The 12,509-nt window shown below is 43.2% G+C and overlaps 2 protein-coding genes across 4 annotated transcripts in view; one reads left to right on the top strand and one right to left on the bottom strand.

The window, feature by feature from the left end:
• Positions 1-1,185, bottom strand: part of SUFU (SUFU negative regulator of hedgehog signaling) — a 268,510-nt gene extending 267,325 nt beyond the window's left edge. For both annotated transcript variants that reach the window (XM_029610267.1, XM_029610268.1), the window contains exon 1: positions 709-1,185. In XM_029610267.1, the coding sequence (XP_029466127.1) occupies positions 709-857 (149 nt within the window). In that variant the 5' untranslated portion in view covers positions 858-1,185. The remainder of the gene's footprint in view (positions 1-708) is intronic.
• A 35-nt stretch (positions 1,186-1,220) lies between these two features.
• Positions 1,221-12,509, top strand: part of ACTR1A (actin related protein 1A) — a 91,740-nt gene continuing 80,451 nt past the window's right edge. Inside the window, exon 1 of one of the 2 annotated variants that reach the window (XM_029610269.1) lies at positions 1,221-1,578. In XM_029610269.1, coding sequence (XP_029466129.1) covers positions 1,531-1,578 — 48 coding nt within the window. In that variant the 5' untranslated portion in view covers positions 1,221-1,530. Of the gene's footprint in view, positions 1,579-1,673; positions 1,829-12,509 lie in introns of those variants that run through there. The other variant, XM_029610270.1, reaches the window with a different exon arrangement.

Genomic DNA, 12,509 nt, shown 5'->3' with positions numbered 1-12,509 from the left:
ATCTCATAATGGCATGTTTTCAGTTACTCGTGGGAAAATATCTATTAAAATTTATTTTTCAACAAAACAAGCTGTTTAGGGCACAAAAAAAAAACCAGAAATGCTCCACTATTGTCATAGCAATAACACAATAGTCCTAGCGCGGAGAGATAAAAAGCATGCACATGGGATTAAGGAACACCGAACACTTTGCCATCTCTCGCTGGACCATTCTAATCTGTTCAATACATTTAGAACGTATTTTTAAAAGTGCGCTGAACGTCGTCCAAGAAGGGACCAAGGCAGCCTTTCAAAAGCAACCCGGAATCGGATCACTCTGATCAGCAGTAACAGCTCTTCCGTTCCATTATTTCCCTCAACTTTTGAGGACGACCCTGGGATTTACTGTTAAACCTGTGCAGCAAAAGGCGTTCTCTCGACTCTTTTTCGTTAGGTACAGCGCACACTCTGCCGTCCTGCCTGGTAATCCTGCAGACGCTACACAGCCAGACGGCCTTTATTTTACAAGCAAAGAACTTTTCCCCATCGCATTTTTTTTTGGGGGGAAGGGAAAAGGAAATCCAAACTGAGATGAAGGGAAGCCTCACCCTGCCCTTCTCAGAGAGACACTCCCGAGCCACACAATGTCGCTTCTTCAGTTGGGTTTCCTCTGCCCCGCCGGTGCCCAAGGGTTTCCCTTGGCACCCATCTGTCCTCCTTTTCTCTTACCAGTATTTGACGATGGCGGTGACCTGCAGAGGGTTCGGCTGCTCGGGGTACAGCCTCCGGCACTCCCCGTAGATGGCGTGCAGACCCGGGGGAAAGAGCGAGGCCAAGGACGGGGATCCGGCTACTCCGCTAGGCCGCAACTCATCCATCCCGTCCTCCCGTAGTTATTCCCGTGCGCCTCGGCGAGAAGAGGGGGGCTAACCCTTCAGCGGCACCTCCTCCGGCCTAGAGTGCCTCGGTTCGGGCGGGGTGGATTTGTTCTTGGCTCTCGACAGGGCGGGGAGAGAACAGTAAATCTCCGCAGCTGCCCGTCTCCCCGCTAAGTTGGGTTTGTTTTCGGCCACTCCGGCCAAGTCCGGGGGGCTGCGGACTGCTGCTTGTTGCTCAAACAGCGGCGCAGCGAGCCCCGCCAATCAGCGAGCGCCAGAGGCGGGATTTTGCGGGGAGCCCCACCCTTTTCTCTGGTAGCACGGGGAGAAAAGCAGAGCCTAGAGGCAGAAAGGGCCGCGCGCTGTGTTGGTCCTTCTTGGGTATCGTGTAAAAGTAGGGCAGCATACTTTACTTGCTGCCCAACATGAGCGTGCATCTCTATTTTCTCCATTTCGACTTTTGCCATTGAGCGGCTATTAGAGTGCATTTATTTCGCGGTTTTCTGCAACAAGACTCAGCAGTTTTATTGGCACCTCGGCCACGCAACCAATAGGAGCTCAACTCTGCACCAGGGCCTTCCACGTGACCGCCCGTGCCAGTTACTACCGCCCTACTGCACATGCGTGGCGCTTCACCCGGTCTGGCCCGCCAGCTCCGCCCGACGAAACCACCATGGAGTCGTACGACGTGATAGCCAATCAACCCGTCGTTATCGACAATGTGAGTACGAGGGGGAACCACATGTTCCCCTCCTGCCATTCCTATTTACCCTCATTGTGCCCTTTTTAACGGGAGGCTTGCTGGAGTGGGCAAAAAAGGTATCGGCGCTGGGAGTGGCTTTTCCTTTGTCATAGCAACTGCGCTCCGGCCCAGTTGGAATTCGTCACGAATCAACATTTTTAGCTCATTTTGACTAGGCTCCTTTGCCGGCCCGTTTGCACTAATAGGCGCGTTCTACTGGAGGCCGTTTGTAAGTATTAAGGAGTGCCCTGCGGTTCGGGCATCTTTATTTTAGGCCGTTAGAAGCTGCACAGCTCAAACTAACTTGCTAGCCCCTTCCTTGCTGCCAACGAGGATTGAAGAAAGCAGTGGCGGCTTTGTGTGTATAGTTAATGTTTTCATTTCCTAATTGGATGAAGATGGGGTTTTCTGTCAATGTGGGCGGGGCGTCAGTATCGTTCTCAGTGCTGATTGGTTTGAGAGGTCTGATGGCTGGTCGAGTCTGTATTGTAGTAGGCGGGGATTGCGGTGGGTATCAGAGAGGCAGGGTAAATTGGGGTGAAAGAGATGGGAACGGGGGTTCCGTTATTCGGCATCAGTTGACTTTAGGTCAGACGCCAAAATGCTACCAGAATGAAACGGAGGAAATAACACTGTGTAAATTGTTCTCTTCTCTTTTAAATTTGGCACGCTAGTTCGACTTCCCAAAACATAGCTACTTCCAAACACGTGCATACGAAGACCTTTTTTATTTCCATCAGTATCACGTTCTGCGGACTATGTGTGGCCTCATTTATCTGGAAAACTTAAACCACTAGACCAGTGTTCCTCCTTGCTTTTCCCCAGTAAAGCATGGAGAGTGATTTTGTTTATGTACTTTTTTTAGACTTTTATGTACAAGTCTTTTGTACTAAATGTAATATTCACCTTATTCCAAAATTTAAAAAAAAATTCTTGTAGTGCTGTTGTACTTTTATTTGGAACATTTTAGACTGTAAACAAATAAGAATATAATGGCAGTTTCAGCTTAATTTGTTGTAATTCTCACTGTACACTTTGTCAGAACATTCCAGTTGCTGCAAACAAGGGACCTAGTGCTCCAGTAACCTGCAGCATTAGTCTCCCTATATCAGGGTTCTCAACCCAGTCCTCGGGACACAGTTAGCCAGTTTGGTTTTCAGCATAACCACAATGAATATGCATGAGAGATTTGCATACAGTGGAGGCAGTGAATGCAAATCTATCTCGAGCATATTCATAGTGGATATCCTGAAAACCAGACTGGCTAGGTATGTTCCAAGGACTGAGTTGAGAACCTCTGTTTTAGAGGATTCCTAATGGCAGGAAGAGATTTAAAGATTTCTGAAGACTGAAGAACTGCCAGTGTTGCCAGGTGAGCAATTTTCCCACCCAGTTGAGCTTTTTTTGTGAGCTGCTGTGGGAAACCTTTAGCGCTTTCTGGTTGTGGGATTTTAGGCTAATTTTTTTGGCGTGTATGTTTTTTGGGCATCTTGCCGGAAGGGGTGCAGAGTGGGAGGAGCTGCAGCCATTTAGGCAAAAGAACATTTATTTTCCAAAAAAAGCAATCTATTTTAAAGCAGCCAATGAATACCTAAAACACTTTTCTGTCCTGCAACCCTATTTCACTTTTTTCTTTCTTGAATTTGGACTTTAGTGCCAATCCTATGAGAAAACACTTCTCACTGAGTATCCTTTGGCGAACTTCCTCTAAGCAGCTGGTTCACTAAGGCTTTTCTCCTACTTGGTGTCAGTGGGAAAAGACCAGGATAAATCGGGCCCACCCTGAATATAATTGGCAGGGTTTATAGTTATGTAGAGGAGCTCTAATATTGGCTATCAGTCACTAAAAGATACATAATTCAGCCCACCTCTTAAGATTCTCATATTTCTCCTAACCAATGAAAAATACAATTGTGATTAGCTCACCACCAGCTCTACAATATAACAGTGAAAGAATTCAAAGAGGAATGGGATACACAGTGTGGATCCCTAAAAACTACAGGATGGAAATGAAGCAAAGCGTGTAGCAGTTACTACTTAATCAATAAGCCTACATACTGTTATGCAACTCCATCATTGCTCTCTGCTTCAACAACAGGGGAAAAGGGGAATGGGATTCAGACAGCAACTAATGAGGGCCTCAACTAAGACCATAAGAACATGCCATACTGGATCAGATCAAGGGTCCATCAAGCCCAGCATCCTGTTTCCAACAGTGGCCAATCCAGGCCATAAGAACTCGGCAAGTACCCAAAACCTGTCTATATCATGCTACTGTTGCTAGTAATAGTGGCTATTTTCTAAATCGACTTAATAGCAGGTAATGGACTTCTCCCCAAGAACTTATCCAATCCTTTTTTAAACACAGCTACACTAACTGCACTAACCACATCCTCAGGCAACAAATTCCAGAGTTTAATTGTGCGTTGAGTGAAAAAGAACTTTCACCGATTAGTTTTAAATGTGCCATATGCTAACTTCATGGAGTGCCCCCTAGTCCTTCTGTTATTAGAAAGTAAATTACTGATTCATATTAACCTGTTCTAGACCTCATGATTTTAAACACCTCTATCATATCCCTCCTCAGCCGTCTCTTCTCCAAGCTGAAAAGTCCTAACCTCTTTAGTCTTTTCTCATAGGGGAGCTGTTCCATTCCCTTTATCATTTTGGTCACCCTTCTCTGTACCTTCTCCATCGCAACTATATCTTTTTTGAGATGCAGTGACCAGAATTGTACACAGTATTCAAGGTGCAGTCTCACCATGGAGCGATACAGAGGCATTGACATTTTCCATTTTATTCACCATTCCCTTTCTAATAATTCCCAACATTCTGTTTGCTTTTTTGACTGCCGCAGTACACTGAACCGACGATTTCAATGTGTTATCCACTATGACACCTAGATCTCTTTCTTGGGTGGGTAGCTCCTAATATGGAACCTAACATTGTGTAACTATAGCATGGGTTATTTTCCCTATATGCATCACCTTGCACTTTTCCACATTAAATTTCATCTGCCATTTCGATGCCCAGTTTTCCAGTCTCAGAAGGTCTTCCTGCTATTTATCAAAATCCGCTTGTGATTTAACTACTCTGAACAATTTTGTATCATCTGCAAATTTAATTACCTCACTCGTCGTATTTCTTTCCCAATCATTTATAAATATATTGAAAAGTAAGGGTCCCAATACAGATCCCTGAGGCACTCCACTGTCCACTCCCTTCCACTGAGAAAATTGTCCATTTAATCCTACTCTCTGTTTCCTGTCTTTTAGCCAGTTTGTAATCCTCGAAAGGACATTGCCACCTATCCTATGACTTTTTACTTTTCCTAGAAGCCTCTCATAAGGAACTTTGTCATATGCCTTCTGAAAATCCAAATATACCACATCTACCGATTCATCTTTATCTACATGCTTATTAACTCCTTCAAAAAAGTGAAGCAAATTTGTGAGGCAACTTGGCTGGTGCAGCGGTTACTACCCTTAACCAAAAAACCTGATACTTTTGTTGCAGCTTCAACATTTGCTCTCTGCTTCAGCGGCTGGGGGTAACGGAATTGGATTCAGACAGTAACCAACAAAGGTCCTGACTTTTATATTTTAGGAAATTTATAAGCATGGGGGTAACCTGCATGGCATGGCAGATATTACCATAAGCTTGCTGGGCAGACTGGATGGACCATTTGGTCCTTTTCTGCCATTATTTCTATATTTTTATGTATAAGCCAACCCCTTTTTCCTGCAATTGCCACTGAATTCTAGTCTCATCTGCAGAATTACAACATGCCCCATGATTTACTGTGGTGGTTCCTGAACACAGACTTCCTCCTTTCTGCCTCTTTGGATGCCCCATATTTGCCCACACGTTTTTCAAACCCATGCTGTGTGTTAGACTTCCTCACCTGCACAATGCATACATTTTTTTTTCTCTGACGTTTGCTTTTTAAAATATTGCCCTGTATGTGTTGGGGTCAGCGGGGGAGGGGAGTACAAAATATTTAGTGCCCTGGGGGAACTTTCGGTCCTGCACCTGCCCTGGGGGAGTAGAGTCCTCAATCTGGACTTGCTTCTAATATATTTTGAATGGCATAGCTCTTAGATGAACGTTTGTTATGGCAACACTGAACATGACAACCTTGATTTTTTTAGGCTTTTCTAGCATTATTTTTAAATGTTTTTTGTATACATTGTTAATTTTGTCAATTTGCATGCAATGCAGGAATTTGTATACAATCTTGTGAATTAAAATGTTTTTGCAACTTTGGGGGCTAGATTTTGTGACTGGTTGGGCTCAACATTTTTGGCATCTGGCTACACCGAGCACTGCAGTAAGGAAGGGAAACGGGCAGACACTAGATGGTCATTAATCACTGTTAAATGCTAACATTGGTGAAATACATCAAGTAAAATAATTATCATTTAAACTAGATTCTATTTTTTTTGAGTGATGCTAAACTTGTAATTATGTCTATTAGCTTCCTTCAAACCACTTGTTTTTAACCTGGGTGATGTTTCTGAAGGATAGAAGATAAGGATCTCTATTTTCAGATTTGAATTCACAGCCTAATCATTTGTGCCAAAAAAAAAAAAATCAGAAATGGCTGCTTTGTTTGGATATATATCTTCTGACTGTATATTTATAGGTCTTCATTCTTTTGGATCTGTTTCTCTAAGTTAAAGTAGAGATATCTTAAATTTCTCTATAAAGTTATTTTTATTAAATTTAACATAATTGTGGATGCTTGCGTTCTTCAATATCATATCTACCTCCCATGTCACATCTTCAATCTCAGCTGCTGCAGGTCTTATTGGGGATGCTCATACATCCACAGCACCAGCACTTGGAGCTGGTACCTATGAAACTTAGTATATTCTTTGTTCTTGATATTATTTCATTGGTGTTCATAGCAAAAATTCAGAGCCTCTCCAGTATGTCCATTGTAATGGCTCTGGTTGCTTTGCTTTCTTTTTATGAGGAAACAGTGATGACCTCAGACTATTGGAACATTACATGGAGTTAAGTACAGTGGTATCATTTTGCAACTGTAATCCCAAATTATTCAAAACAGAATTTGATCCTTTTTGTTATGTGGAATAGATATATACTCAATCTCTTGACTGACCTCAGTGACAATTGGTAAAAAGAATCGGCTCTTTCAACAGTTTGCATAATCTCACCATCTAACAGCAATTTATTCTAAACAATATTTGCAAGTAAGAATGCACTTTGTTTTATGCAGAGGTTCTGTGCAACATAAGTACAGTGAGATGGCCTTTCCAAAAAAAAAAATTTCCTGTAAAAGGAGACAGTCACTGAGGTCAGACTCTAGATTCTTAGCTTTTATCACAGACTGTGGTACAGAGCGGTCAGCGGGTAGCCAGAGAACAGACTTCAGGCTGGATTCTGGCAAAAATAGTTTATAGATCTCTATTTATAGAAATTAACAGCCAAAGTAACTTTGCTTTTCTGTGCAGTTCAACAAGCAGATGTGATAATGTAATTTATAGTTCAATACAACACTGTTTTCGAGGCTTCCTTATTCCTCCAGGGATCCGCCTAACCCCTCTGGACTCTTCTCCTTTATACTTGGCTGATATGAACCTCCCGGACCCAGAATCCCTTGCAGGGTGAGCTCTTAAAAAGGCCTGGGCCAGATAAGAGTGGCCAGTTCTTTGAGGGGTTCTAAGAGAGTTTCTTATATATTCCCTTACAGTCAAACACAGTCAAAACAGAACCCAGCAAAATAACTTATGGCCAGTAAAATAAGAACATAAGAAAATGCCATACTGGGTCAGACCAAGGGTCCATCAAGCCCAGCATCTTGTTTCCAACAGTGGCCAATCCAGGCCATAAGAACCTGGCAAGTACCCACAAACTAAGTGTATTCCATGTAACCATTGCTAATGGCAATGGCTATTCTCTAAGTGAACTTAATAGCAGGTAATGGACTTCTCCTCCAAGAACTTATCCAATCCTTTTTTAAACACAGCTATACTAACTGCACGAACCACATTCTCTGGCAACAAATTCCAGAGTTTAATTGTGCGTTGAGTAAAAAAGAACTTTCTCCGATTAGTTTTAAATGTGCCCCATGCTAACTTCATGGAGTGTCCCCTAGTCTTTCTACTATCCGAAAGAGTAAATAACCGATTCACATCTACCCGTTCTAGACCTCTCATGATTTTAAACACCTCTATCATATCCCCCCATATCAGAGCAGAAGAAAATAGCCATGCTCTAGAGTATAGACTGGGTACTTCCTGGACTTCTATGTTTCCCTTTAAGGAACAAATCTTTTTTTCAGGAAGGGTTTAGTGCAATACTTTCTTAGAGGCTGATCTACTAACACATGGTATTTTTCATGGGCTAGCAGCAATTTTGCAAAAGTCTTTTGTGGCTGCAAATGAGTTAATTTTCATCACTTCTGTGCAAAATTCTGCAGGCATGACCATAGCTGAGAACTTCGTGTGTTCCTGACCATGGTTCCCCCAACCCTGGAGACCCTTATGGGCCAAAAAGTTAAAAGCCACAGAGCTTATAAAGCCCCTTCCCTTATAGATTGATACATAGGCCCCCTAAGCTTACTCCATAGCTGCCCACTCACTTTTGCCACAGTCATCAATTGACTGGCTAATCCCATGCATTCCTTTTGACTACTCAACCAACTCGCACCATTAGAGGACCAGAGTTGTCTACTCCTGCTTTTACCTTTCTTCTGAAAGCAGCTCTTAAGATTTCAAACACCCTTGCACTCCTCCCCACCAACACAACCTCCCCCTCCACACTCTCCAATATCCCCAAACATACCGGAGCCAATCTCGACACTTTCAAATTAATCTCTTCCAGTGAGATTGAGTCCCTACTTAAGAGACGGAAATCATCCAGCCACCCGGCAGACAATATCCCAACTAAACTTCTGCTACTTATTCCAGACACCATCTCCGGATTGTTGGCTAACTTTATAAACTGCTCTCTAACACAAGGTATCTACCCAGACAGATTAAAAACCGCTTCTCTCAAACCCCTCCTCAAGAAACCTAATCTAGACCCTAATGAACTATCCAATTTCCGCCCCATCTCTAATCTCCTGTTTTTAGCCAAACTCACAGAGAAACTGGTCAATACCCAACTCTCAGAATACTTGGAAGAACACAAAATCCTATTTCCTTCCCAATTATGGCTTTCGCAAATCTCGCAACACAGAAACCCTCCTCGTCTCCCTAACAGATAGTATCATCATGGGACTAGACAAAGGTCACTCTTTCTTATTAGTCCTTCTAGAGATTTCGGTGGCGTTCGACACAGTCAACCACTCCATCCTTCTTAATCGACTCTCAGACATAGGTCTATCAGGATCGGTTCAACTCCTTCCTCAGCAACAGAAGCTTCAAGGTCAAAATTAACAATAAAGAATCATCCATCATAAAATCTTCACTAGATGTACCTCAAGGATCATCCTCATCACCTACCCTTTTCAATATTTACCTCCTCCCCCCTCTTCCAGCTGCTAACGGATCTAAACCTAATACATAACCTCTACGCAGATGACTTGCAGATTCTGATTCCTATAACAGAATCTATCACAAAAACACTCACTTTCTGGAACAACTGCCTCCAATCCATCACCAGCCTCCTCACCAGTTTGAACCTGGTCCTTAATGCCGCCAAGACTGAACTCCTCCTTATCTCTTCCAACCAAGACAACTCCCCACCCCAACATCCAGGTCACACATGTAAGAGACCTCAGTATTATCCTCGACAACTGCCTAAACCTAAAGAGAGCTATCAATAACACACCAAAGATTGTTTCTATAAACGTCAGGTTTTAAAAAGACTCAAACCCCTCTTGCACCTCCATGACTCCAGGACAGTCCTATAAACCATGCTCTTTGCCAAAATAGACTATTGCAATGCTCTCTTCCTCGGAATCCCCATCTCCATCACCAAACCTCTACAGATACTACAGAATGCAGCAGCAAGAATCTTGACCAACACCAACCGCGGAGAACACATCTCACCCATCCTCCGGAACTTACACTGGCTGCCAGTAAACTACAGAATCCTACACAAAACGGTCCACAATCAACACAGCTCGACCTTGAAATCCCTTTCAGACTCCACACCTCTACCAGACCAATTAGAGAAGCATACAAAGGAACTCTGCAAGCCCCCACCCCCCCAAACAAAGCCACACGTCTTACTGTCACGAAAGACTGGGCATTCTCGACAGCAGGCCCCACTATCTGGAGCAACATCCCCACAGATCTTAGACTGGAACCCTGCCATCTAACATTCAGGAAAAAACTTAAGACTTGGCTTTTCCGTCAAGCCTTCCCGCAACCCTCTGAAACACACGAACGGCCCCTAGCCACACTTCACGAACCATGGAACTAGGAACCTCTAAGTATCCAATACATATAATCTCCTAATTTCTAATCTTATTATGTTCTTGGTTATTTACCACCTTCTACTCTTTTTTTTTTTTTTTTTTTTTTTTTTTCCGGCTACCTATGCTTCCAAGTTTATCCACCTTGTTGATTGTAACTTTGCTCCTTTTGTTAAATGATTGTTTATTGTTAAAGTTTCTTACCCCCGTTCTATGTAAACCGATTTGATATGGTTATTACCATGAAGGTCGGTATAGAAAAGTGTTAAATAAAATTGTGATTTGGTTAGGTTTACCAATTTGTTTGCCACCTTTTCCCCCGTAGACTCTTCTGTAGAGGAATTGGACAGTTGCAAGCAAACATTCAAGATCTCTGCCTTTCTAGCTAGCACATAGCTTTTTAAGCTGACTGAGCCTAGTTAGGAGAGAGTCTGAAACTGGGTTCAGACAACTTCAGCTCAAAAATAGCTTTGTTTGACCAACAGTTTCCTCCTGCCCTTTATGTATGTCAATCATGGTAGTACCAATCCTGGGCCAGAGTACCTTCTGTAACCCTGCAGTTATCAACCATGAATTCAGCCATTAGGTTTCAATTGCCATAACTCCATCTGCCTGCTGCTCCCCCTGCCAGGGGCTGTGAATGCTGTCTTTGCAACGTTCTCCACTGACTTGGGGAACGAACTGGGTACCTTTCACATAGCAGTGCTGGGCCAGCATGCTATTTTGCTAAAATGATTTTAAACTCAATCTCAGGCGGGAGGATTTGCCTAGATGCAACTGAGTTAGTGTTCTATTTAACCTATGAACAAAAAAAGGTCTGTTAACTTTTCATCCTGCAGACCAGTCTAAAACATCTCAGATTTCCCCTCTTTCACCAGCAGGTGGAGGCAGAGAACTTCCTGTTTTTCTTCAGTGCTATATATTCTGGGATAGCTGGAAGTCCTTCAGTAGTTCTGTGCTTCTGGCAGGTGAAGGCAGATGGGAAGAGCAAAAATAATAAAAAATTTAAAGAGAAGCAGATGTGTGGGTCATCAGTGAAATCCAGACCCTTTTCAGGTTGGTGCAAGGTTCCCCTTTCCCCCGCAGAGCACAGGGATTATGCAGAACTAAAAGGGGATGCTGAGGAGGAGCAGGACTGATGTCCTAATTAGAAAGTGACAGCATGATGGCAGATAGAGAGAGGCAATGTCCCCATTGAGGCCACAGCAAGCAGAGCACAATAATGGGCTCTTTTTGCTGCAAAGGCAAGATGGACCTGCCTAAGGAAACCACCCAGGTAGGGAAAGGGAATCTGGAGGCAGGCGAACAAGAAAATGCAGCAGCTGAGAGTGAAATAGTGCAGGGGACAGACATGGAAGGGCTGAATGCGGCAGGGAAGTTCTGGAAGGCCCAATAAGGGAGCCTAGAGAGGAGGAAGGCCTGAGTAGGAAGGGGCAGACTTTTAATAAGATGGAGGAGGAAGACAGGATGAATTCTCCTCCTGAATTTTTATTATTGATGTACAAGACTTATTGTGAAATGAAGGGAGGTAAGGCAAAATAGAGTTGCCTCCTGGATAAGGCTGGAGGAGGAGGAGGGGCAAATATAGCCTAGATAGAAGGAAAAGGAGCCCCATAGGAAGCCAGAGCCCATTAGGCCTCTCCCCAGCAGAAGATAGTTGCCCCCTGGAGTCGAGAGGACTCTGAGGGGAAGGAAAGGATATGACAGTCAGGCGTTTTAAAGACAAGAATTAGGCCCCCTGATTAAACAAGTGGTCCAATCTCTGGATCTGGGGAAGAAGAGAAACCCACAAAAGGAAGGGGAGACCCCATTCTAAAAGGTATAAAGAGGCCAGCCAAACAATCTCCTTATCAGGATGTCAAAGATATGATAAATCTAGAACGAGGTCTCCCTGATACAAGGTTAAGATCCAAACATACTATGTGTAGCCTATATCTGCCGCAGCAAGAAAAAGTCAAGCAGTTAAACTGCCAAGGATTGATGACCACTATTCCAGTAGAAGAAGGCATGTAAGGAATAACTTGGGTTGGTGATCTTACAATAGATTATCAGATTTAATCAACAATCTTACGATACAAATTCAGTAGTTTTAGGGAGCAGATTCAAGACACTTTGAGGTAGTCAATTAGTTTATTAGCAGCATACGTGAAAACAAGGCTAATGTGGTATAATTTTTTTGTTTGGTTTTATTATAGTTTGAATATTAGTTTTACAGTGTAAGCACTGTCATGTGAGATAAGCAGAGAATAAATGTTATCTAAGGTTAAAAATATGCAACAGCCATATCTAAGCTGATTCCAGCTGTAAAGCAGTTTGAACCAGTGTTCTCACTTTTTTCTTTTTCTGCACAAGTCCAGGATCACTCCTGTAACAGGATGCGGTCTGCCATCCAAGGGGTGGAGCCATATCCCTTTAGTGATGACAGATAAAAACCCCCAAATCTCACAGACTTCGCCAAGAGGTATAACTGCAGGAAAATGATGAGAATCACTAATTGCCAAGTCTACCCTGGAAGTTAATT

This window comes from Rhinatrema bivittatum, chromosome 7, assembly GCF_901001135.1.
Source record: "Rhinatrema bivittatum chromosome 7, aRhiBiv1.1, whole genome shotgun sequence".
NCBI classification, from domain to species: Eukaryota; Metazoa; Chordata; class Amphibia; order Gymnophiona; family Rhinatrematidae; genus Rhinatrema; species Rhinatrema bivittatum.
This window is presented reverse-complemented; position numbering and strand designations above follow the sequence as displayed.